At 40.8% G+C, this 25,645-nt stretch overlaps 9 protein-coding genes across 9 annotated transcripts; 4 read left to right on the forward strand and 5 right to left on the reverse strand.

The window, feature by feature from the left end:
- Nucleotides 1-144: 144 nt before the first annotated feature.
- On the reverse strand, nucleotides 145-4,137 carry BCR41DRAFT_386138 (mitochondrial-associated sphingomyelin phosphodiesterase-domain-containing protein). The gene is made up of 9 exons (XM_022027760.1): nucleotides 3,895-4,137; nucleotides 3,588-3,732; nucleotides 3,339-3,483; nucleotides 3,117-3,199; nucleotides 2,605-2,979; nucleotides 2,108-2,461; nucleotides 1,565-1,987; nucleotides 906-1,442; nucleotides 145-806 (listed from the first exon to the last, which is right to left on the reverse strand). Exons 1-9 carry the CDS (start codon nucleotides 4,059-4,061, stop codon nucleotides 333-335), a joined length of 2,703 nt encoding a protein of 900 aa, XP_021881891.1. The 5' UTR covers nucleotides 4,062-4,137; the 3' UTR covers nucleotides 145-332.
- A 3,227-nt stretch (nucleotides 4,138-7,364) lies between these two features.
- Nucleotides 7,365-8,579, forward strand: BCR41DRAFT_352612 (thioredoxin-like protein). The gene is made up of 3 exons (XM_022023985.1): nucleotides 7,365-7,880; nucleotides 8,031-8,049; nucleotides 8,195-8,579. Exons 1-3 carry the CDS (start codon nucleotides 7,428-7,430, stop codon nucleotides 8,443-8,445), a joined length of 723 nt encoding a protein of 240 aa, XP_021881892.1. The 5' UTR covers nucleotides 7,365-7,427; the 3' UTR covers nucleotides 8,446-8,579.
- On the reverse strand, nucleotides 8,540-10,008 carry BCR41DRAFT_49587 (ribonuclease H-like domain-containing protein). The gene is made up of 5 exons (XM_022030873.1): nucleotides 9,837-10,008; nucleotides 9,281-9,757; nucleotides 9,057-9,138; nucleotides 8,831-8,961; nucleotides 8,540-8,729 (listed from the first exon to the last, which is right to left on the reverse strand). The coding sequence occupies exons 1-5, from the start codon at nucleotides 9,837-9,839 to the stop codon at nucleotides 8,634-8,636; spliced, it is 789 nt and encodes a 262-aa protein (XP_021881893.1). The 5' UTR covers nucleotides 9,840-10,008; the 3' UTR covers nucleotides 8,540-8,633.
- A 152-nt stretch (nucleotides 10,009-10,160) lies between these two features.
- On the forward strand, nucleotides 10,161-11,329 carry BCR41DRAFT_386140 (kinase binding protein CGI-121-domain-containing protein; the record flags this gene model as incomplete). The annotated part of the gene is made up of 4 exons (XM_022027761.1): nucleotides 10,161-10,493; nucleotides 10,646-10,768; nucleotides 10,955-11,128; nucleotides 11,243-11,329. The coding sequence occupies exons 1-4, from the start codon at nucleotides 10,347-10,349 to the stop codon at nucleotides 11,327-11,329; spliced, it is 531 nt and encodes a 176-aa protein (XP_021881894.1). The 5' UTR covers nucleotides 10,161-10,346.
- A 1,117-nt stretch (nucleotides 11,330-12,446) lies between these two features.
- BCR41DRAFT_352613 (hypothetical protein) lies at nucleotides 12,447-13,275 on the reverse strand. Its single transcript, XM_022023986.1, has 2 exons — nucleotides 13,218-13,275; nucleotides 12,447-13,111 (listed from the first exon to the last, which is right to left on the reverse strand). The coding sequence occupies exon 2, from the start codon at nucleotides 13,108-13,110 to the stop codon at nucleotides 12,550-12,552; it is 561 nt and encodes a 186-aa protein (XP_021881895.1). The 5' UTR covers nucleotide 13,111; nucleotides 13,218-13,275; the 3' UTR covers nucleotides 12,447-12,549.
- A 2,065-nt stretch (nucleotides 13,276-15,340) lies between these two features.
- Nucleotides 15,341-16,015, forward strand: BCR41DRAFT_352614 (hypothetical protein). The gene is made up of 2 exons (XM_022023987.1): nucleotides 15,341-15,801; nucleotides 15,939-16,015. The coding sequence occupies exons 1-2, from the start codon at nucleotides 15,423-15,425 to the stop codon at nucleotides 15,959-15,961; spliced, it is 402 nt and encodes a 133-aa protein (XP_021881896.1). The 5' UTR covers nucleotides 15,341-15,422; the 3' UTR covers nucleotides 15,962-16,015.
- Nucleotides 16,016-17,171: 1,156 nt separating this feature from the next.
- BCR41DRAFT_395791 (hypothetical protein) lies at nucleotides 17,172-17,844 on the forward strand (the record flags this gene model as incomplete). Its single annotated transcript, XM_022028756.1, has 3 exons — nucleotides 17,172-17,189; nucleotides 17,533-17,706; nucleotides 17,833-17,844. 3 exons carry the CDS (start codon nucleotides 17,172-17,174, stop codon nucleotides 17,842-17,844), a joined length of 204 nt encoding a protein of 67 aa, XP_021881897.1.
- A 1,452-nt stretch (nucleotides 17,845-19,296) lies between these two features.
- On the reverse strand, nucleotides 19,297-20,220 carry BCR41DRAFT_421737 (hypothetical protein; the record flags this gene model as incomplete). Its single annotated transcript, XM_022030071.1, has 2 exons — nucleotides 20,120-20,220; nucleotides 19,297-20,044 (listed from the first exon to the last, which is right to left on the reverse strand). Exon 2 carries the CDS (start codon nucleotides 20,041-20,043, stop codon nucleotides 19,297-19,299), a length of 747 nt encoding a protein of 248 aa, XP_021881898.1. The 5' UTR covers nucleotide 20,044; nucleotides 20,120-20,220.
- Nucleotides 20,221-21,907: 1,687 nt separating this feature from the next.
- Nucleotides 21,908-22,716, reverse strand: BCR41DRAFT_352617 (hypothetical protein; the record flags this gene model as incomplete). Its single annotated transcript, XM_022023988.1, has 2 exons — nucleotides 22,663-22,716; nucleotides 21,908-22,547 (listed from the first exon to the last, which is right to left on the reverse strand). A coding segment is annotated over exon 2 (491 nt), but the record flags the coding sequence as incomplete, so codon positions are not given.
- Between the last annotated feature and the right edge of the window lie 2,929 nt (nucleotides 22,717-25,645).

Genomic DNA, 25,645 nt, shown 5'->3' on the forward strand with positions numbered 1-25,645 from the left:
ACAAACATCACCAATAAAAGAAAGAAAAAAAAAAAAAAGACCACCCCACTTTGGAGTCAAATGAAAAAGAATAAAAAAAAAAGCTGAACTGAACAGGGATTGATTTGACATGAAAAAAAAAAAAAAAAAAAAGAAAAGAAAAGAGGATTTATAATATTAAAATGATGAGCCTAAATCCTAATTGCATTTGACAGCAGTTTGTCAATCGTCTATGACGTGATGTTCTCATTCCGTTCATTTGTTTATTGGCCATGTTCTTGTCGTTCAGGGGTTGCAACTTAGCAGAAACACATCTACTTTTTCAATTTCTTCCTCCTTGAAAAAGAATCCACTCAGATCTCTGGCAGATCAATTGTGTATCGCGGCTCCGCTGGACGAGTGAAATGATGCCGCACTGCTGTGGTAGCCACCTTTTGGCCTGGTTTCTCCCACCTATACACGGCTTGCACATGAGGATCGTAATCAGGTTGCGGCTTGTTATTATGATGATGAGGATAATGATGATGGTCATGACTTTTATGACCATGCCCCTTGGGTAGATTGTGTAGGTGCTGGTGGTGATGTTGTTGATGATGGTGATGCTGTTGATTGTGATAGCGCTGCTGATATTGATTTTGAACCCGTGGTGCACTATGGCTTGAAGCGAGATAAGACGAGATGAATGCAGCCAGCACAATCGCAAGTACTACCATCAACAGTGCGGCCAAATTAGGGATAGCTGCCAACCACCTCAGGTGCACCTTACTCGACACTACCTTTTGTGGTAATGGAATCCATCGATGAATCGATTTGATTGTTTTTTGCCACTAAAATCAAATCACAATCATTAATAAACCATGTTTGATAAATCGAATCATTATTCATTTCCAATAGAGTGAAATTACACTGTAAAGTAATGTTATTACCTTTGGAGTAAGATAGCGTTCTGCTCGCCGGGTCAGCTTGACAAGATATTCGCTCTCATATGTCAATACCAGCTGCTCAGCGCGTGTTCCTCTGGCCTTCACATCGTCAATAGGTCGCTTGACCAAGCCGCGGGGCACATATTTACGTTGTTTCTCTGGATTGAGCAGACCATCAGAATCAGATTCTTCTAATGGGAGGATCAGCGCCTGTAATTGCTCATCTGACAGCGTGCTTCCATTCTCATGTGTTGTTTGATGTTGCTTCTCAAACGATGTCACCACACTAGGATAGAGGTCAAATACTTCGCCCACAAGTGCCATTGTCTCTCTCAGCCCCTTTAATTCGCTCATATATACAACTGGGTCTTGTAAAGCAGTCTTGGGGGCTGGTTGTGCAAACATGCTGCTGATCATTGATGAAATGGCACTCAAACCCGTACCCTGCTCTGATCCTGATTTGTTCTTCGCTTCTAAGGCTGCAAGTCGCTCTTGACGAATGTCAACTGCATTGCCAAGTTTCGTCAGGAGCATTCGAATCTGAGAGAAAGTACATAGAAAATTTTTTTTTTTTAAAAAAAAAAAAAAAAAAAAAAAAAAAAGTTTAATGGAGGCACATTCATGCATATAAACATCATCCAAGAAATCACAATTGAAGGTACCTTGCTTCGAGCAGTTCCTTCTACCAAGAAAAGCGCCTCATACTTGAACTGATGTCCTTCAAGCTGTTGCAACTGTCTTTGCAATGCATTGACCATTGACGCAAGGAACGTTGATGTGACATCTGGTCTTGCCGTTGCTGCAGCGGCAAGCCCCCCTCCTTCTGTAAGCGACTCAAACAGAGCATAGGACGAATCCGAAAAATTCTCTGGCCACACAATCGCCTGTTCAGCCACTTTGAGGATCTCTTTGAGATTCTCTGCCTTGTACACCTTCATAACCCTTTGAATCGATCGTAACTCCATCTTCAATGTCATTGGTGCTGGTACTGTAAGTGAACGACTGGTTTGAGGTGCATGTGAAAGTCGAGGCATATAGAGTTCTAAAAATTCCGTGTAAAACAATAGGTTGTCAAAGATGAATGGTTGCCTATTTGGGAATAAAGGGAAAGTACAGATTTTCAAGAGATCAGCAATCAACTACTGCATTTATGATCACTCTAGCCATGTCCACGTCAAACCTTCTCCCAAAAGTCTTCAAAAGACTTGCCATTTTTCAGATACAATATCTCCTGAAACCGATGGATCGCGTCGACCGTATCGCCAAGGCGTGATCCAGATCATCCATGTGTTGATTAAGCTTGGGAATGTGTTATCCAGGGGCCAGAATTGAAGGCCCAGCTTCAAGAACGTAAACAGTTGAGGTCGAAGATATTGATAGGTGCTTCTTCTCGCCATTCCTGCCAAGTTCAAGACTGATTTTCCGGTAGAATCGATTACATGACTTGGCATCAAGTCACCACCAAGGACGTACGGTGAGACATCATGCGCATACAGATGAGAAATTAACACTGTGATACACTCTGCAATATCTGCCCCCGGTTGCACATATCGAATTGTCTATGATATTCCAACAGAAGTGAGTGATGTCGATGTTTAATCATCAGTACGAGGGAGGCATGCCTTGCGTTGCTTCAATAAGTGAATAAAAAAAAAAATAAAAAAAAAAAAAAAAGAAATTCTTTTTCTTTTTTCCTTCTTACTCTGTTGTCCGCATTTTTATCGTTCTGGCCAAGCCAAAGTTCTACTAGTGTTCCAATAAAGAATTCTGATAGCGATAGCTGCGTCTGATTTCTGTCCAAAGAATTCTCAATAGCCTGGTCGTTAAAAACATTTAATGATCGCTGTACAGAAGTGGAATTCGAAGCGCCAGCAGATGCATCCTTGGGTCGCTCTGGCGCTGGGATGAAGTAATGAAGATATTGATGGAATAAGTTGAAGAATGATCCGTCGACGAGTACGCGTGAGGTAGGCTGCTTTGGTGCATTTCCTGATGTCCAATCTGATGCTCGTGATGAACCTGCTTGTGTAGCACTAGGCGCAGGTCCACTGATCTTAAAAGCCAGCTTAGGATCCGTCTAATATTTTTTAAGAAGAAAAAAAAAAAAAAAAAAAAAAAAAAAGACTTTTCAGGAAAGGTTGAACTCAAGTAAAGAGAAATTAAAATAATAATTACATTGAGATCCTAGAACATGAAAGTAATCCGGTTTCATACCCTGCGTAATCCACGGCCTTGTGTGTCGTCGTCATCCAAAGTCAATGCATATGCAAAGTAAAATAAAAAGTACTCCAGCATGTCTAATTGATAGAAAAGGTAAAGTCGTATTGGCGATTAGAGCTGGTCATATTTCCCATGCTAAAAAAAATCCTTCTTAAACTTTTCTCCATGTCTCCAACGACGAGACTGATATGAACAGTCCAGGAATGCAAAACGTACTGAAGTTTAGATTGACTTTGGTGATTTGTGCCATTGTCTTTTGAGTACCAACGGGTGCAACAGTCTTCACCAAGTTGACGCGAGAAAGGTAGATTGGAGGAAGGGTGAGGTATTGGGTTGGGTCCAGCTTTGACTGTGTCCGTTTCTGCGAAAGAATGATGATAAGGGTACTATATTAGTATATTTATGAAGTTATCTTTTACAAACAGATAAGATTACTATAATAGAGATCAAAAAAAAATAACATACTGGTAATGAATCTGGCACCATTTCGTATATAAAAGTCGTGTCTGTGTACCGACTGAGCAAAAACCGCATTAGGATTCCTCTGGGACGAATCAGCTCATACAGTGGATCTTCCTCTGCCTTGGATAATGGTAAATGTAGCCAGCCACTAATATTCCAATTCATGGAAAAAAAAAAAAAAAAAAAAAAAAAAAAGCTTGAATATAAACAAAGTGGTCCAGTTCCGTAACATTCTATTTTTTTTTTTTTTTTTTTTTTTTCCTGCTTCAGTTATCCCATGGAATGCAAGTGCAAGGTCCTCGTGTCTTACCGCGATTCTTTAGAACCGAAGAGGATCTGACAAAGTCGAGGCAAAAACTCGAAAAAGCTCTTTGCACAAGCATCTGAATCAAAAGACTGATTCAAATGGTTGGTGAGATTTGCACAAGCTGTCGGCACTGAGCCGACTAAGAGACGATCCAGACCCTCGAAGCTCATGTCAATCTGTCAAATGCTTCTCTTGCTTTTTTTTATTTTTTGCTGAATCCTGAATTGATTAATGTGGCACTTGACGAAAGAAGATTGATGCAGGCTCATGAAACTTCTGGTGGCGAATTAGGTTCGCGTATGTTCACGTGATCAGATCATTCAACAATTTTTTGAAAGTGAATGAATTGGTTTATGGAGACAAAAACATTGCTGTATTTTAAAACGTGGTATAAATATATCTTTTTTTTTTTTTTGTTATAAACAGTTTTTGCTAACAGTTATTACATTGAAAGCCTGAGCAAGCACGCACGAATTCTTTGACCGATTTTCGAACCCCTTGCCCCGCTCTCTGTGTAATTTGTTTGAGGCCATCGATAGTGAGAACGTCGTTGTCTCCTGCAAAAGTTTTTAGTGTTTGAATGGTCGCATCAAGGTCAACATCATCGATCGGTGAGCTTGCAGATCCATCATGACTTGAGGACGTATCACACCCAACTTCCTCCCCTAAATTACCGTCCTGCTTATTCTCTTTGACAGCTACCTGGTGTAGAGCTTCGTCGGTTATCTCTTCCATATTTTCTATTTTTCTGATATCCAAGATATCTTCTTGACTAACTCTGGCGATGAGATGCTCGAAATAAATCTTCATCTGCTCTTTGTGTTGGAGATGCCGGATATACTGAAGATTCAGCTTTGGTTCGTCCTCACTTGGTAGTCGTCGCCAAAGTTCTTCGCGCATTTCCATTGGGAGCACGGGGGTTTTGGCAAAGCAGTTACGTAGTGTAGAAGCCTTGACCCTATTCCACGCATATGGGATCAGTGTCCAAGCACGACTATTAGCGATGCAGCCTGGTTTGGCAAAATTACGCACAAGATTTGTTTCGTAGCCAAGCATCTCCAAGAATGCCCGCTTGAAAACACTAATAACCCCAGCATCAAGAGGCTGAGTGACTGATGTGGAATTTTTGGGTAGCCGCTGTATGCAAAGATGCCTCCAAGGGATCCCTTTTTCTGGGTCACGCATCTCAATATTGTCGTGCGCTGTAGCGGAGTCTAGGAGGAGAAGAGCCGGCTCCGAGAGATCATCGTCCAGCATCGATAGCCAGTCGGCGAATATTGTGTGGTTCATCCATCCTGATTGTGTCCTTGCTATGGTCATTTCTGATAACGCTCCTTCTTCGACCTCTCTTGCAAAGTGTTGAGCTAACCAATATTAAGCGATCAACATAGTTAAAATGGGAAATAATAATAATAATAATAATAATAATAAAATAAAATTAAAAAAAAATAAAAATAAAAATAAAAAAAAAAAAAAAAAAGAGATGACTGATAAGAAGTTCACTCTACATATTACCTATAACCAATGGTTTTAACGAACGCTTAGTCTTGGCCATGCTGAGAGATGTGCCAGAGGCATTGATGCAAAATAAAACAGACACTTTGCATTCTCTGAAGGCCTTGGCGCCAGATCTAGAAAGCGGGGTTGTGTAAGACCTGGTATCCAATTCCTTCAAATAAAATCCAGTCTCGTCACAGCTGAAGATGTTATCAGGTGAGTATCTAGTGCAAAGCCGACGGATTTCGACGAGCTCGGGTTCAATCGCCTCCAGATCGACTGATCCTGCTTCTCTTTGAAGCTGGCAATACGTTATGTGATGCTGGCTCAGGATAGAGTCAAACCACCAAGCTGAAAAGGATAGTGGTGCTTCGGACGCAGTGTCACCAGATTCATCTTCAAGGTCACAAAGAACCGTACATGCAAAATAAGCTGTATTCTTCATCTTTCCTGACGCAGGAACGTTTTTCTTTCGCTGGTTATGAAGCCAATGAAGAAGGACTTGCTCGAGCATGAGCGTCCTACGATTAACGATATAGTGACTGCCTGAAGGGAGCCTCTTGGCCGCAGCACGTATTTCATTTTCTCGCTTGAGCATGCGTTGAAGGCTACTACATGAAAGATCGAGTCCTATTGTAGGGCCGAAGGAACGCTGGGAAAGTCTGTACGGAAGGTTTGTCTTCCGCTTTTCAAGATAATGGTATATATCCAAAATCTCAACTTGTTCATCCAGGGTGCGAGACACCCTGGACATGGGCACTTCAAATGGATCAGCGCCAGGAAGCACAAGGACAGCGGCCATGTCTCCCGTCCTGGCAGAATTCAGGAGGTCATTATATCGCATTTGGCGAATTCTTTGAATCTCCTCAAGTTCCTTTTTGGTATATGTTTTGTCCTTATTTGATGAGGGCAAAGGGAGGGCAGGCTTCAGTTTTTTAACCCGCGTCTTCACCTCATCCGAGAACGACTGTCGTCTCTTGTTCTCAAACTTTTTGGTCATGGTGTTGTGTAATGTTGAATGAGGAATGAAGACGTTTTTTTGTCATGTGCGCCAATAAATAGAACTGGAAATTTCACGTTTTAAAATACATCATTTTTACGGTCAGTTTCACTGTCCACATAAACCACTTTCGACTGCTAATGACATGAGTGTGGATGGATTTGCCGCAATACGCCTTGTTTTTTTTAAATAAACAAATCGTTCGACTAGGGATTGTTTATTATGCTATTCAACTTTAATGCCTGATGCTTCTTGCTATTTCATCGAATTATAAATAACATCGTCAAGTGTCTTGTCCACGATATCCTCATCCATGTCCCTCAACAAAAACCACGAACCGATCACTGCTATGAATCTGAGTGTGCGAATGCGTAAAATCTTGATAGACTACAAAGTATTGGTCTCGATATCGAGCTACAGGTTTAAATAAAGACCTTGCGTTGATAATACATACCATGCAGAAGGATAATCACATCCCTTATCCATTTTTCCAAGACGGAGAACATACGGTAACTTGTGATCGGACCCGGCAAGGAGGCAGGAGATTGTAGGTACCAAGGCAGAACCATGTCTCGGAGAAAAAAAAGAAATAAAAAAAAAAAAAAGAAGACAGACTCGTTGGAACTGCGGGGCTAGAGCCTTTGCAGTAGACCAAAGCCTATTCAAAGGCTTTCATCACTACGAATAGCCTCCTCGTAACGATCTTCGAGGTCAGAGAAAAAAAAAAAAAAAAAGAGAGAAGCTGCAATACTCTTATTGGATCGGAAGAGTCCACGTCTCCTCATTGTAAGAAACAAGGTATTACTCACAGATGATACTGGAAGCGTAGATAAATGATAAAGATAGTGGCCATGTTTGGTTGTTGAGGACATGGTGGGAAAAAAAAAAAAATGGTGACGCATAATAGCTAAGACAAGCTTGCAAGGAGCGAAAATAGGGTTGGTTCTTCAATATAATTTAGTTTTCAAGTCTGGCTAACCATTACCATTCAAACCCCTTACATTCAACTTTTTTTTTTTATTCGCCATTCAAACCAACAATGCACCGAACACCATTAACAATGTCAATACACATGCTGCGCGCAAGGACCATTGCTACCGCAGTTCGTGCCACCGCAAACATCCCTATCTCTCACAATCTGAGACGTGGTACATTGAACTGGAAGGGGAGTAGTCTGAACTTTTCTACCACCGGAACTGGGAATGGAACCATGTTTGCAGCAAGTGCTGCAGTAGGACTTGCCTCAACATCTGCATCCCCCGGTGCAGGAGATGCCGGCTCGGCTTCAAACTTCTTTTCTCTCAAAGCCAAGGATAAAGGCCATCAAGAGGTTGATTTGTCCCAGTATGCGAACAAGGTTATCCTGGTCGTGAATGTGGCCTCCCGATGTGGATTTACGGAGCAATACACAGAGTTGGAGCAGCTTTACAAGGATTACAAGGACCGAGGATTTGTTGTCATTGGATTTCCTTGCAACCAATTTGGAGCACAAGTAAGTTTTGTAGCCATAAAAAAAAAAAAAAAAAAAAAAATACTCACGGTTCTTTTATTGATTGAGTTGGTAATCCTTGAACCTGCGCGGAATGTCAACAGCATTTGACAATTCACACTATTCTTTCTCTGTTTAATGCTGGTGATTCAGGAACCTGGTTCAAATGAAGGTGAGTAGTTTATATCATAAGCTGAATTCAGGAGCAATCTTTTATTATTATTATTATTATTATTATTATTTATTCTATTGTTATTAACGGCATTCTGAATATTCCATCCGTCGCACTCATGTCATTGACCGCTAACTAATGGCAGAGATTGAGAAGTTTTGCAAGCTCAACTATGGAGTGACATTCCCCATCATGGATAAGATCGAGGTCAACGGTAATAACGAAGATCCGGTCTATGCTTTCCTCAAGTCACAGAAGTCTGGCCTGATGGGTCTGACACGGATCAAGTGGAATTTTGAGAAATTCTTGGTCAACAAAGACGGCACAGTGTATAAGCGCTATTCATCCGCTACAAAGCCCAGCAGCATAGCTGAGGATATCGAGAAGTTGTTGTAATGCTATCATTTTGAGTCATTAACCTGACTTCATGTCAGTAAAACCATAACAGGCGGAAGGAATGAAATAAAAATAATAATAAAAAAACGTATGTGGCATATTATGGGCACAAGCGTATGCTTTGCTTGTCTAGAGGCTTTTATCCAGTAATGTTATAAATATATTGTTGTTGTAATGAAGATGTGGATTCACATAGCAGAAGGCTTGGGTAGGATGGCACCAGAGTTGGCCAACTTGTCTGCCATTTCGTTTCCGAATGTGCCGGCATGTCCCTTAACAAACACCTAAAAATTAATACGACAAAGTAGAGCTTAATTGTTTCTTCATCATATACTGACGTTCCGCTCGAAGATAGAGAGATCGTTCTTTTTTTGTCCATTCTTACCCATTTGATAGGGCCAGGCCGACTCTTGACTTTGTTAATAAGAGGTTCGATTATATCGCGATTCTGTACACTACCACCATCACCGCGCTTCCAGTCATTCTTAATCCAGCTCTCAGCCCACTTTGTTACAACTATCGGAAAAAGGCAGTGGGGAAGACATCTAATCAGTACCAGTGTCGACTATAGTCTATGGCCCATTGAATAAAAGAAAGAAAAAAAGACCTACTGTTTATGGTATACATGCTGTCTGTTCTGATCTCGAGTGGTGCAGTGTCGCTTCCACACACTTCCAGTGCTCTGAGTGCAGCCTATTTTTTTTTTTTTTTTTTTTTTTTTTAAAAAAAAAAAATGATACGAGTCGAATAAAGAGGAGTGAAGAGTCAGTAATGATGGATCGTGGGTTTTACAATAATATACCATATTAAAGCAATTGCTTGTAGCTTATCGTACAGTCAGCTCTGCTCTCTGATTAGTTTGAAGATCTCCATCCAGTCTTTCGCTCACATTTCTAGGGTCATTCACCCCAAAGAAGACTCCTACTCCTGCTCGTGAATTCGATTTGCCATTCCCAAGTGAGCTGCCATCAGTGTATGCTACAATTGCATCTGATATGACTCGGACACCGTTAACTATACGATGATCTTTACTACTCTCTGTTCCAGTTGACGTTGATGTTGTGGCTGTATTAGATGATGAAGAAGCCCCTGAAGCTTTTGATGAGGATGCAGCGGCGTTATAGGGCGATGGCCTAGCACTTGATGATCCTACAGCTGCTTTGTATGAAGGTTTTGTGTATGCTTTGGGACCGTTTTTGACAAATTCCTCTGCTTCTTTTTGGGTCTCAAACTTCTTATACTTGGCACCGATAAATCCTTTGACCTGCTTCTCACATTCTGGCCTATTTGTCATAACAGTGATAAGGTGTATCTTTCTTATCAGGTGGGAAGGTCTTGCTATTAATGTTGGTTTGAATGTAGAAAGCAGTAAGGCTGTAATTTGGTTTTACCATGTAAAGTAAATGCCTTTGGTCTTTCCGACATGAACAGCGTAGAAACCTTTTGCGGGTGCTTTAGATGCTTTGGGCATGATGATTATAGGGAGGAGCCTTAACATGCAATGAAAAGAAAGGAAAGAAAAAAAATTAAAAAATAGGCCCATAAAGTAGTAATTTGACACACGATCCTGAGCACAAACAAAAAGCACCCCTGTTAATGCTAATGTCCTCTAATAGATGCAAAAAGCCACATAATGAGCGAAAGGGTCTCTTTCATAGAACTTCTTCAAAAGGCTCTAGCCCTCCGGATACGTTCTCTTTCAATTATTTGCATGCTCTCTTTCTCTTTTTTTTACCTCATTCCTTCTTATTTTTTTTTTACTTAACGTACTGGGCTCTTCTTCCTTTTACATCCTTATTCACGTTCACGTTCACATTCACACCCATTCGCACTCCCATTCCCATTCTTTTGCCTTGCCTCACCACTAAACTACCCCCGATACCTTATTTTTGTTTATAAAAATGGAGTCCTATCCTCTTGAAGCAGTACCTGGAACTGGTGAGGTTCATATGGCTTGCTTCACGTCCGTTAAAAATGCACCTGAGCTCAAGGAGCGCCTCCAAGCTCAGGATAAGACGTTGACCTTCGCTATGGTTGAATCGAATTTGGTAATGATATTATTATTATTTTTTTATACTTTTTACTGTTGAGTTCAGTTTCAAAACATTCCTTTTTATCGTTTCGATCTAACTTGTTTGACATTTACTGCTGAAATTAAATTCTTATTTCTTTTTTTCTTTTTTTCTTTCGAATAAAACAGATCATGGATGTATTCCAGCTTCTAACAGCAGCTACCAAGGCTGCAAAGGATCATGAGGCTGGGAAATTGAGTACTCAATCACTCAGTTCAGAAATCATTTATAACCTCTCACCTACTAGAAACGTATGTCATCAAATGCTCATTGTTATCATGGGACGTCATTTGTATCTCCTAGAAATCAACAATTTCCACAACGCGTCCCTCGATGAGCTTTTGACTAAGGTCTATCATTGGCTAACATAATTTAGTAATTTCTTTTTTTTTTTTTTTTTTTTTTCCCTTTTTCTTGTGCTCTCTTGGAATGCATAGATCGCAGAATCTCTGAAACGCTTTGGAATCAATGAAGACACAACGTCCTTAATAGCAGTCAAGATTGGTGGCAACCCCGACGAAGTTTTGGAGGATATGTCCAAGACAGTAGATGGGATTCTGATCTCGTTTTCAAAACTAGATCAAGAGAAGGATATGGTTAGGCTTCGCCAGGTAAAAAAAAAAAAAAAAAAAAAAAAAAAAAAGGCGTGTATTAATTAGACTTATCGCGCTTTATGGGCTCATGCAATTTAGCTAACGGAATCTGTCATGATTCTCTTCATCTAGTACTACAAAATTGATCCCAAGGTGACAGAGCATAAGGATATTTTGAACTGGATAATCGGAGCAATGGCAATGAAGAATATTCAATAGTGATAAAAGAATAAAGCTTTAATCATGGCCTCAAAAAAAAAAAAAAAGAAAAAGAAAAATGAAAGAGTTCGCTATGAAGGACTCGTTCATTCAAAGATGTATTTCATCCTTATTAGCGCAGGGCCTTTAGCTTCGGTACTGACAAGAGTATGAACATTAAAAGCTTTTGTCTGAGCTTAGATCATGTGTATCGTCCCAATTAACTCGCTGTTTCCTGATCAAAGTATTGTTGATATAGCATCACACTGATCTAGAATATTGCCAACTTTCATTATCACAAACCGTACATTTCTAACCTATTGAATATCCAGGATATAGTTTTTGTTAGCACATAAAAGTAAGTAGATCTGAGGGGTTGCTTCATAAAAAGTGTTTCACATCAAGCATTTACAACACCTTGATGATATCACTCCGAGCTTGACACGTCGGACCGTCGCCTCCGGGCCAATCTCCATTTTGTTCAAAGGGTTTGGAAATATTGTTATAGAAAGGATAGAATGGCCAGGTCGAATAGTACTACCATCAAAACTTGTTATTCGAGGGTCAGGGCCATATAAAAATGTCTTCCATGCTCTTTGCCACGGACTCTACTTTTTCTATTTTGAGAGTTGTTCTATATTTCAGTACTATAACATTACATACCCATCTTGACTCGATGAAGCAGGAACAGGAGGGCGCATCCACACTTTATGAAACCACCAAACGATGATGATGTGCGTGATATTTTCGCTTCGAATGGTACTGCTTGATTGTTTTATATGATGAAAATAATAGGTCCCAAGTCTAGAAAACTCGACTATTGGATCTCCACTATGGAGATATGAAGAACTACTCGACTTTATATTGAATACGCATCCAACACCCAAGGACGCCATTTATTTGAAGCTGTAGTTATATATAGGCGTGAAAACAATTTCAATTAATGCAACGAAGAAGTTCATGGCGCTGAGAATAAGGTTTAAATTAAATAATCTCACAGGAGCCACCAAGTGACCATTTCGGCCTGCACCATCATCCCTCTACTAGTGTGGCTTCCTCCATTTGCTGTAAAGCCTTTGCATTGTATAAGAGTAGGTACGTGTATTATCTCGACAGGGACAAGATTACTCTTTTTTTTTTTTTTTTTTTTTTTTTAATAGGAATGATAGGCTACGTTTTTATGCTGAGGAAAGAATTGTCTTCGAAGCTGAGCTGCGAGCTTGGCCTGGACCCTCGACCGTCTACTCGCTGGGTTCTTCTTCTGGGTAGACTCTTGCAAACTTCCAGCCCTTGATGTAGCCTTCTTGGCCTTCATACCTAAAAGAAACCCAGTTTATTTTACCTTCTTCCTCATTGGAGTTGCTCTCGCTGACAACAAGTGTCTGGTTATTGACCTTTCTTGGGTGAGCGAGGACGTGCCTGGTGAAAGGACCGCCTGCAATCCTGGTAATGAACCACCTTTGCGGCTTTTCAGTAACACCAAGAGATGCTCCTGGAAGAGCCCCAGATCTTCCTTCCGAGAGGTATTTTCTCTTATCTGCGTTCTTGTCATAAATTTGAAGAGACACCTGCCCTTTGCTATGGTTGCGAAGTTGCCATACTTGAAGTTTAGCTTCATCTTTGGGCTCAATCCTCACGGAGCCAGTTCTAGCATCTGGATAAGCAGTGAAGTAGCGGTTTCGGGAGGGTACATGCTGATTTCCTTTGAAAATGCGGTAGTAGCCATTGGGAAGCAAAGGCTCCGCGATGGCAACACTAATGATCGCAAGGATCGCAATCAATAAGACGGCGACTTGGTGCATACTATTCATTAGACATAGGCTTTGTGAGTACAGAGGAATAGATTGAATGGATACTCTTATGACAAAAATAATGGCATACGAGATAGTATCCAAAAGATTATTCTCACCTTGAGATAAGGTCGACTTGAAGAAGTGGGGCAGAATTGAATGTGTATGAGGGATAGAGGTATGTTGTTGGACGGGGGTAAGCTTTGCTTTTATATATGTTTTTTTTTTTTTTTTTCTCATGTGTAATATTGTACGAGGAACCCTTGGCGTAGAGCTGCAACAGCGCGTGGTATGTTGGTATGTTACACATAACACACGGCATGCAAAAAAGAAATCGCGAATCAATCCGAGTGAAGAATGGTCTAAATTTAATACAGCGTTTGTACAAGAAAATGCAGAGATCACGCAAGGTTGGTGCATTTGGTCAATTAATATGCATTGCAAACACGGCGTCCCTCTGTTGACATTTCTTTTTTTTTTCTTTCTTTGATTCGTATGTCCTAAACCAACGGCCAAAAACATCTCAAAATATAAACATTCTGTGTGAAACAACCGATCTGAACGCAAAGACCTCATTGTTACCGAGGGTTGGCGTTTTTTTTTTTTTCCTTTCTTTTCTGTTATTTTTAGACTACGCCATCTCTTACCTTAATTGAACTCAAGCTAAATCGCAAATAGGGAAACCATCTCCAACCCTACCGCCACCAATAAATATCTGTTTTTCTCAATAGTCTTCTCTTTTTTTCTTACAGGAACTCATTGATTTTTGAGACGAACCACTTGTGCTCGTAGATTTTGTGTTTAGTCTTCTCTGTCTTACTTTACCGAGGGATCCTATTTGCCTTTTATTCACCGATTCGCTTGCCACAGTAAGCAGTGATCACCTTCAGAAGTCTCTCCCACACACTCCATTGGAACAACAGCACCAAGCAACGGGAAATCTGCAACAGGGCTTTTGTGTACCCAGTGATTTCGTCCAATTTTTCTTAAATGTGGCGACGGTCAAAATGTGATAACATGTATTGAGAGCACTTTTATTACTTTATTGATATATATTTTTTGATACGACGGAAGCAGTGGCGATATGGAGTACTCGTTGTGACTCAGGCTGTAGAAAAGAAAAGAAAAAAAGGAAAAGAAAAGATCCTGAGTTCCTCCTAATGATGTCATCTCCTTTTTTTCTTTTTTTTTCCATTCCTATTTCCTATTCCTAGTAAGGTCCCAATTAACACACTTCTACTTCCGTTCATAATAGTACATGTACGGTACTGTTGTTTTATTTACAACAATTGGCATCATCACTAACGATCTTTTAAACTAGTGTCTTGGCAAGCTCACTTTCAACATTAAGAATAAAATAATTGCCGTTTCTCCATCTTTTGCTAGAATAAGGAGCAGGGACATGGCGTTGACATGGAATTACAAGGGTCAGACAGGAACAAGAGTGGCCATTACCACAGGTATAATTAAGCTGTGACTTCATTTTCCCTGCATTGGCTAAATTCAGGGCTCGCACAGACAGACTTTGCAGGCATACTCAGTCATTGATGTGTCTTATGAAAAATGTATTTCATGTCTGAACAAGAATGAGGGAGGTCTCTATGGCTTTAAAGGAGAGAGTTAGGACATTCTCACTAAGCCCTCCAATGACACCCTAGTTTTGACTGTAGCAGTAACGATAACCTAGGGTTACATCGGGAAGGGGCTTTTTTTTGTACTCGAGCCTCTCAAACAGAAGTGAACCAAAAGTCACTTTTATCCTGCTCAAAAACCAAATTGCCCAAGGACGCTATTAAGGTCAGTCATGAACCTATATATCATAGCAGGTCAGCATCACTCGCATTAATTGCTTACTATTTTACGCCCTGACAGTTCAACTGCCTCAAGTATCTAGCATCAGTGTGCAAGTAAGAGTTAGGGATAAGAACCTTGATTGTTGATTTCATGCCTCCTTCAGATTTCACTTTGCAAAACGATTTCCTTTTTTTTTTTTTTTTTTTTTTTTTGTCGCGTCTTCCCTGTTTACTCCATTGATACTCTCTCTAGTGCCCAAAGACTTGTCTGACTGATTATCGCTTTTATTTCCATACTTTCATTTTCCATATTTTCAAACTAAATACTAAAATAGAACCAAGACTATTCTCGATACATAGGACAAGGCTTTAAAGATCTCCTTTTGATTTCAAAAGGATGTCAGACGCTCGCCTTTAGTGAACACGAGTAATGTTCCAAGGCTGCTTAGCTCTGGGATTGCCCTCAGAAAGAAGAGCAATGCGCTTGGGAAGTAGAGCGTTAGGGCTGACATCGACATTGAGCCACTTGCCATGGACCTTCACTGGGTACACGATCTTGTACTTGTCGCCAGCCTTTTCGAGCGTCCACCTCTGGCTAGTGCCGCTAACAGCCAAGTAGGCATACTCCCTGGCACCAAGTGGGCTCAAAGAAAGATATCGCGGCTGGTGTCCGCGAGTAGAAAGAGTGATCTTGTTACCGGCATAGTTACGAAGGTACCATACTTGATGGTAGCCAGGAGTTGGCAGGGACGCCTGGTAAGTGGCAGGCCAGAACCCGGCACTTCCCGTTTTAGTGGTGATATAGCGGTTGGCGATCGAGATCCGGTAGTATCCATTAGGAAGAAGCGCGGCCATGGCCACGTTGACAATTGCAAGGATTGCAACCAAGAAAGTGAGTGGTTGATGCATCCTATTCAATAGCCACAGACATAGCAAAGCGTTAACAAGAGATATAGTCTGCTTAAAAAAAAAAAAAAAAAAAAAAAAAAAAAAAGAAAAGAAGCAACCCTGTCAGCGTGGTACTTAGAATTAGGATAGGAGGCTTACCTGAGGGAGCTGAGTTGGAGTAAGCTAGAAGAAGACTGGGGAAGTAGGTAAGGTAAGTAGAGTGCAAGAGCTGCGAGCGTTGGTTGATGGTTGAGAATTGCTCTGAGGAACCCGCCTTTTTTATATGGATTTTGTCTTCTTTGTAACGTCTAGATTGATATGATCGCGCAGCCAGCTTAGTGTTACCTGGTAGTTACTCTCAGGGGTTCTAGACGCATAAGTACGCGCAGCTCGCAACTATAGCCAATGAGATTGATGTTTAAAGTGTCTTTCTTTTTTCCTTTCCTTCGACGGTCTACTTTTCCTCGCGGTCATGTATCTCAAAGATAGGCCATGTTTCATTGATCTAAACGCAGCCACCTCATTGTCTATGGTATGAATTTGCATTTTTATTTTTAGGAGGGCCAATCCATGTGCCTGTTCTCTTTTTTATTTTTATTTCTTCATACTTTTTGCTTTGTCATCCATCGTGTGCTTCTAATCACTAGAGTCGCGAAGAGGCCCAGACATAGCCCATCATAGGAAGCTGAGACTTCTCTAATACAACGAAAATATATAAGAACTGAGAAGAGTATAAGCCTTGACCCAAGGAACATGTGGATATTTTGGACTTGAAGTCTAAATTAGTGGCAATGTGCTAAATCAGTTTAGAGTTTGGTTCCAGGCCTTTCTTTTTAACGCCCTACATCACAATTGCTTGAAAGCATGCGGAGTGGAACCTGTAGGTTCCAATAAAATGTCGCAATAGATCACAGAAACTTGACCACCAGTCAAATGAGTTGGTATTGATAGGCTATGCTTTATATTTGCCTTTAGCACTGCCCTTTGCCTCACAAGGTCAATGCGAAGTCCTTTCCTTCTTGCCAATCAATGAACAGTAAGCTGCACTCCTCCTGACTGGATGGTTTTGAGTACCTAAAATATCTCGTGCCAACTATGACTCAAGCATAGATTCTCTAACTAAAAAAAAATAAAATAAAATAAAATAAAAAAAAAACGTATACATGTCCTGTATTTTTACTTATTGAATAGGTCACTACTTTTTTATATGCGCTCAGCAAACATGTGCAAGTTAATCAATAACCTCTTTTTAATGGAAGTAGTAGTAGCCGTTAACAAAGCATTACTTTCGGTATATTATGCTCTATTTCTTCCGAGCCATGAGATTTCCCCCCTTAACATCTTAACATTAATTAGTCGACCTTTGAACACTAGCACTAGCAATGTCAACAGATGTATTCGTCTAAGGAGGTAATGATAAGGACACTATTTTTATTTTTACTTTTTTATTTATCTCATCTGAATAAAACAGTTCATGAATGTATTCCAACCTCTAACAGCGGCTACCAAGGCTGCAAAGGATTATGAGGCTGGAAAATTGAGTACTCAATCCCTCAGTTCAAAAATCTTTATAATCTCTCACCTACTAAAAACGTATGTCATCAACTGTTCATTGTTATCATGGGACGTCATTTGTATCTCCTAGAAATCAACAATTTCCACAACGCGTCCCTCTATAAGCTTTTGACTATGGCCAATCATTGGCTAACCTAATTTAATATCTTTTTTTCTTGTGCTCTCTTGGAATGCATAGATCGCAGAATTTCTGAAGCGCTTTAGAATCAATGAGGACACAACACCCTTAATAGTAATCAAGATTGGTAGTAACCCCGACGAAGTTTTGGAGGATATGTCCAAGGCAGTAGATGAGATTCAGATCTCGTTTTCAAAACTAGATCAAGAGAAGGGTATGATTGGGCTTTACCAGGTAAAAATAAATAAATAAATAAAAAGCTCGCTGTGAAGAGCTTGGTCAACTACAAGTGTTTTCATACCTATTGATGCAGGGTCTCGCTCGGGTACTGATAAGAGCATGGATATCACGAACCTTTAGCTTCAGGCCTAGAACATATGTATTGTCAAAGTTAACTCGTTGTTGCCTGATCAAAGTACTGTTAATAGAAAATCAAGCTGATTTAGAACATTGTCAACTTTCATTACCACAAATCGTACATTTCTGACTGACTGAATATCTCGGATGCAGTTATTGTTAGCGCATAAAAGTGAGTAGGTCTGAAGGGTTGCTTCAAAGAAAATGTTTCGCATCGAACATTTACAGCACTTTGATGATATCGCTCAGATACGTCGGACCGTTCCTTTCGGTCAAGATCCATTTTGTCCAAGGAATTCGGAGATATTGCTATAACTAACTAGGTTGAGCAAAACTACAGCTTTGGCTTAATATCGGAGGATCATGGCCGTATATAAATGTCCTCCTCTTTCTTTGTCACCATTTTTACTTCTTCTATTTTAAGGAAGTGTCTTATACTGCCACGGCGAAAAGTATATCATCTCACACAGCGAAGAACGATTGTAGAATCTAGAGTTTGGTCAGTGCTTGTTAGTTGCCCCGTCCACAGATCTATATATTGAAACGTTTTCATGGAGTGCTTCGGAGGAAGGCTGCATTCTGGCTACACGACCTAGCTATACTTCTATTCAGCTGTATTTCATTGTGCAGGAGAGCAACAAGTAATGCCCGAAGTGGCTGCACAACCTAATAAACCATGCCTTTTGATTACAAGGGCCCTCAGGGGCAATGAGATTTATTTTTTTAAACGACGCAACCAAGGTTGAGGGCATCAGACAGATGGCTCGTAGTGCTAGCAACATGTCTATTCAAGATGTGGTTGAGTTGTGTGTCGCTAACACGAAGCTTTTGGTGCAACACGGACCTACAAGCAGGCGTGTTCTTTATCTAGTCGCGCATGGAGTATCCATTTGCACTTTGGTGACACTACCAATGACATCCATCTGAGTCCGCAGACCCTAGCCAAATGGGACATCGCCAAGGCCCATCGGAAGCAGTAATATGAGAAAAGGTGCTATTGAGTAGGGGGGCCGATGACTATATCGATGGTAATAAGCGATCTGGTCTAAGACCACCGGCGCATAAACAATTAATGCAACGAAGAGAGTCAATATGTAGCATGGCACTGACGATAAGCTTAAAGTAGCAAACTATCTAAAGGAAAAAAGGAGGCGCCTTCTCTTATTGACACTGCACAAGCCAAATAGTTTCACAGTAACCGCCAAGTAATCCGGCCATTGTGGCATAAACCATCATCATTTTGCTACTAGTGTGGCTCTCTCCGTTTGCCGTTAAGCCTTTGTGTCCTATAGGAAGGAGCAAGTGTTGTCACCTCAACAAAGTGGTGAGTTTTTTTTTTTTTTTTTTTTTTTTTTTATAGTTTTATTTAATAGAAACAAGAGGTTATAGATATCTGCAATGTGGAAAGAATTGCCTTCGCAGATGAACCGAAGCTGAACTGAGGGCCTGGCTTGAATCTTCGCCTACTTACTTGTCGTCTTCACCATCGCCGTTGTGTTGGTCGTCATCACCGTTGTTCATGTCGTCCTCACCGTTGTTCATGTCGTCCTCACCGTTGTTCATGTCGTCCTCACCGTTGTTCATGTCGTCCTCACCGTTGTTCATGTCGTCCTCACCGTTGTTCATGTCACCGTCGCCGTTATGCTTGTCTTCTTCGTCTTCGTCGTCGTCGGGGTAGACTCTCGCAAATCTCCAGGCCAGAGTGTAGTTAGTTTGGCTTTCATACTTGAAAGAAACCCAGTTCATTTTGTCATCATTCTCCTCAAAAGTGTTGCTCTCACTGACAACAAGTGTCTGGTTACGGAACTTTCTCGGGTGAGTGAGCTTATATCTGATGTATCTGCCTCTTCCCACTCTGGAAATGAACCACTTTTGACGAGTCTTAGTAACACCCAGGCTTGCTGATGGAAGGGCTCCGGATCTTCCTTCCGAGAGGTATTTGCTCTCATCTGCATCTTCATCATAGACTTCAAGAGACACCTGGTCTTTGCTATGGTTGCGGAGTCGCCACACTTGAAGCTTATCTTCATTGTTAAGCTCAATCTTCACGGAACCAGACCTAGCGTCTGGATAAGCAGTGAAGTAACGGTTCCTGGCGGGCAAGCGATAGTACCCTTTGAAGATACGATAGTAACCGTTAGGAAGCAAAGGCTCTGCAATGGCCACACTGATGGCTGCGAGGATCGCAACCAATAAGACGGTAGCTTGATGCATACTATCCGTTGAGCACAGACTTAGTGAGCACTGCATTCATGATAAATGTAAAAGCATACAAAATATTTATTCTCACCTTGAGGTAGGGTAAACTTAGGAAATAGTTGTGTAGGGCAGACTAGAGTGTAGGCTTGAGAGAGTAAGGCAGACTTGAGTGCGTGAGAGAGGTAGAGAGATGTTGGTGAGCGAAGAAAAGCTTTGCTTTTATATACGATTTAGGTACTCTTGGCGTAGAGCTGCAGCGCGTGGTATATGACAAATAGTGCATGGCATGCAAAAAGGGAAGTCGCAAATAAATCTGACAAAATGAAGAGTGACTCTCCTACTTCTAAATTTAACGAAGGTCAACATATTTGGCCAATTGGCATGCATTGTTGATACGGCACCCCTTTATTGATATTTCCCTTTTTTTCTTCGCTGTTTTTTATTTCCCGGTTATGCTTGAAGCAGCTGCCAAACTCCTCAAATCGCAAGCTTTCTGTGTGAAACAATTGATTTGAACGCGAAGACCTCATTGTTACCGAGGGTTGGCTTATTTTTAGCATACGCCGTCTCTCATCTCAACCAGATTCCTACCGCCACCAACATCTGATTGATTCAATAGTCTTCTCTTTTCTTACAGGACCTATTGATTGTTGAGGCTAATCTATGCTCGCACACTTTGTGATTGGTTGTTTTTTTCTTATTGTACTGAGAGACCCCTATTATATTTATCTAATTTATCCATCCGTTTGCCACAGCTAGCTGTAATCAGTTTCACAAGTCTCTCTCACGTCACTCCGTTTGGGCAATAGCACCAATTATATAAAAGAGATCTGCAACGGGGCTCTATGAATTGTCCAATTTTTTTTTCGGATACTACTAAACGTGGCAGCGGCTATAATAGAGTAATATTGGGAGCTTTTTATTATTGATATTATTATTGGCAATAAAATCGACTCGGCAGCATGAAGCGCTCATTGTAACTCAGGCTATAGAAAAAAAGAAAAAAAGAAAAAAAAAAAGAAAAGACTCTCAGACCCTCCTAATAATGTCATCCATTTCCAATCAATGTGCAAGATAGCGCAATTCTACATGCACTTATGATGGTAGCATTATTTTAAAAATTGTAAACTTTTAAACCAATGTCTCGGCTTGCCCATTCTGAAAATGAAGAAAAAAAAAAAAAAAAAAAAAAACCACTATCTCCCCATCTTTTGCTAAAAATTGAGGCAAAAAAAGGAGTACCGGAATGGCATTGATATGGAGCTATAAGGGCCAAGACAGGAGCAAGAGTGCCATTACCACAGATATGAACTGAGCTGTGACTTTGCATGTATCGCCTAAATTCAGGAGGACCGCACAGACAATCACAGACAGGTTTTGTGAAAAATGTATTCATTCATGCCTGGACAGGAATGAAGGAAAATCCCCATGACTTTAAAGGAGAGAGCTATGCCTCCAATGACATCCTGACTTGGCTGTAGCAGTAATGATAACCTAGAGTCACATCTGCAAGCAAAAAGGGATGGGAATCTCTCTTCTTCGGAAAGAACCCCTTTCTTTCTGTACTCGAGCCTCCCAGGTAAAAAGAAATCAAAAAGCCACCTTTATCCCGCTCAAAAGCCAAGTTGTCCTAGGATGCTGCTAAGACCAGTCATGAGCTTATATATCACAACAGGTCAGTATCACTCGTATCAATTGCTCGCTATTTTACAGCTTGGCATTCCCATTGCCTCAAGTCATTATCAGTGCAAATGAAAGTTACAGCTAAAGAGTCTTGGTTGTTGATTTCTCCTTCAGATTTCATATGTAAAATGATCTCTTTTTTTTGTCGCGCCTTTACTATTTACTCTGCATAGTGCACAAAGCCATATCTGACCGCTTATTGCTTTTGTGTTCATACTTTCATTTTCTATATTTTTAAACTCAATACTAAAACAGTAGTGAGACTATTCTCGGTAGCTAGGACAAGGCTTTTGAAGGGTTCTTTTTAGTTTCAAAAGGATGTCAGAGGCTCGCCTCTAGTGGACAGGAGTGAAGTTCCAAGGCTGCTTGCCTCTGGGATTGCCATCGGAGAGGTGAGCAATGCGCTTGGGATATACAGTGTCAGGAGTGACATCGACATTGAGCCACTTGTCATGGACCTTCACTGGGTACACGATCTTGTACTTGCCGTCATCAGCCTTTTCGAGCGTCCACTTCTGGCTAGTGCCACTAACAGCCAAGTAAGCATACTCCTTGGCACCAGATCGGCTCAATGAGAGGTATCGCTGGTGGTATCCGCGAGGAGAAAGAGTGACCTTGTCACCAGCATGGTTACGGAGATACCATTCCTGATAATAACCAGGAGCTGACAGAGACTCCTGGTAAGTGGCAGGCCAGTACCCGGTGCCTCCTGTTTTAGTGGTGATATAGCGGTTATCGATGGAGATGCGGTAGTATCCATCAGGGAGAAGCGCAGCCACGGCCACGTTAACGATTGCGAGGGCTGTAGCCAAGAAAGCGAGTGGTTGATACATCCTATTCAATAGTCGCAGACATAGCAAAGCGTTAGCATGAGATATAGTCCGTTAAAAGAAAATATAACGACAAACCCCTGTCAGAGCGGTGCTCAGGATCAGGTAAGAAGGCTTACCTGAAAAGGTTGAGTTGAAGAAGTAGGCTAGAGAAGGAGGCTAAAGAAGTAGGTAAGACAGGTAGAGTGCAAGAGCTGTGAGCGTTGGTTGATGATTGAGGATTGCTCTGAGGAACCCGTCCTTTTTATATGGATTTTGTCTTCTTTGTAACGTCTAGATTGACATGGCCGCGCAGCCAGCTTTACGTACCTGATAGTTACTCCCAGGGGTTCTAGATAAGTAAGTACGCGCAGCTCGCAACTATAGCCAATGAGACTGATGTTTAAAGTGCCTTTGTTCTTTCATGCTTTCCTTCCAACGGTCTACTCTTCCTCCCGATCATGTATCTCGCAGATAGGCCATGTTTCATTGATCTAAACGCAGCCACCTCATTGTCTATGGTATGAATTTGCATTTTTATTTTTAGGAGGGCCAATCCATGTGCCTGTTCTCTTTTTTATTTTTATTTCTTCATACTTTTTACCTTGTCATCCATCGTGTGCTTCTAATCACTAGAGTCGCGAAGAGGCTCAGACATAGCCCATCATAGAAAGGTGAGGCTTCTCTAATACAACGAAAATATATAAGGACTGAGATACGATTCCCTTTTTTATTTTTGAGATAGAGGGATCTATGGCTTAAGTCGTAATTGACACGATTTATTCTAAGCACTCAAAACCATCCAGCCAGGGCAAGTGTGCTTTGCTGTTCATTGATTCGCAGGAAGGAAGGGACTTCGTCCTTATGAGGCAAATGGCAATGCCAAAGATAAATATAGCCAACTGACAATGAAGCATAGCCTACCAATATCAGCTCATGTGACTGATGCTTAATAAAATCTGCCCTTGCCTCATTTTCCTGCTCCTTGCGACATTTTATTGCAGTCCATAGATCTCACTTCCCAGCAATCATGATGTAAGGCGTAAATGGAAAAGGTCTGGAACCAACTCTAAACTGATTTAGCAAATTGCCACTAATTTAGGCTTCAAGTCCAAGATATTCACATATTCCTAAGATCAAGGCTTATACTCTTACGTGTACTGCACTTTGCGCTTATTAACTAAATCCTTGCTTTTTTATACATGTTCGGCCAGCATGTGCAAGTGATTCAATATCTTGTATTGAATAGAAGTACATTCAAGTGGATCAGTAGTAGTTGTTAACAAAGCATTGCTTTCGGTATATCGTGTTGTATTTCTTCTGAGCCATGAGATTTCTCTCAACATTAGTTAATCTATCTTTGAACACTAACACCAGCAATGCCAACAGATTATATTCGTCTAAGGAGGTAATGATAAGGATATAGACTGGAGTTTTCTCTCGCTTTACGCTCTTTTTATTTATATTTTTTAATTTTTTAATTTTTTGAATAAAACAGTTCATGGATGTATTCCAACTTCTAACAGCAGTTACCAAGACTGCAAAGGATTATGAAGCTTAGGGGCTGAAGATTCACTCGCTCAGCTCAGGAATCATTTATAACCTCTCACCTACTAAAAAGGTATGTCATCAACTGTTGATTGCTATCATGGGACGTCGTTTGTATCTCCTAGAAATCAACAATTTCCACAACGCGTCCCTCTATGAGCTTTTGACTATGGCCAATCATTGGCTAACCTAATTTAGTAGTTTTTTTTTTTATTTTCTTGTGGGTGCATAGATCACAGAATCTCAATCATACATTTCTAATTGACTGAAAACCCAGGATGTAGTTCTCATTAGCACATAAAAATGAGTAGACCTGAAGGGCTATTTCATAAAAAATGTTTCACAACGAGCATTTATAGTACTCTGATGGTATCGCTCAGGTCCAGATCCATTTTTTCCAATGAGCTTGGAAATATTACTATTACTGGCCAGATTGAATAACATGGCACCTTATAAATGTACGTAGTTTCCTTAGCTATCTTTTTACTTCTGTTTTGGGAGCGGCTCTAGGTTATGTTACTATTCGATAATAAAAAAGTACAGATTTGTCGTTTTGGCTCGATGAATAAAGTAAAGGACATGAACAAGGGGACTCATCCATACTTTACGAGGCTACCATATGATAGTGGTATACGTGGTTTTTTTGCCTCGTGGTCACTTAGTTGTTTCGTATGATGAAAATGGTAAGATCCGGGCCTAGGCAGCAGGATCATTGGATCTTCTATATGGAGAAATACATGAAAACTACTCGAGGTTAATATTGGATACGTAACCGGCAGCCGGGGGACATTATTCAGTTATAGCTCTGGTTATATAGGCTTGCAGGTGCAAGATGCAGGGCACAACGAGCTTGGTATGGATCACAGTGAGACTACACATTTATATGTGCCCAACACATGTCCACCACATAGCCAACAGATGATTGGTGGAGGTGATAGTGAGTCAGTAAGTCTGGTAGATAGAGAATCAGAAATAGGACTGCATACAAACAGGCTAGAAGAGCATGTTATGAAGATCAATGAAGTACCTTATTCACCTGATGGGAAGCATAGATTTTCTCGCACAGTGAAGAATGATTGTTGGATTTCGATTTCGATCAGTGCTTGATTGTGGGCATAAGATTTATTTTTAAATAAAACGACCAAGGTAGAGGGTATCAGACAAATGCCCTCATAGTGCTAGCAGCATGTGTATTTAAGATGTAGTTGAATTGTATGTTGCTAACAGGAAGCTTTGGTGCAACATGGAGCTACAAACAAGCATGCTCTTTCCTAGCCACACATGAGGCATCTATTCACACTATGACGACATTACCAATGTCATCCATTCAAGTTCAAAAACTCTAGCCTTTTGAAACTTATCATCAAGATCCACTAAGAGGGACAGACTGAGAGGCATCATTGGTTATATTTACGGTAGTAAGCAGCTCGGCCAAAGACTACCGGCTCAAAAGCAATCAGTGCAACGAAGAAGATCAATATGCGGTGTAGCGCTGAGGATAAGTCTAAGAGGGGAAAAGTGTGCAGGAATATCTAAAAAAAAAGGAGCACCTTTTATTGACATTGCCAAATCAAATA

Source organism: Lobosporangium transversale (genome assembly GCF_002105155.1).
Source record: "Lobosporangium transversale strain NRRL 3116 chromosome Unknown BCR41scaffold_16, whole genome shotgun sequence".
Classification (NCBI taxonomy): domain Eukaryota; kingdom Fungi; phylum Mortierellomycota; class Mortierellomycetes; order Mortierellales; family Mortierellaceae; genus Lobosporangium; species Lobosporangium transversale.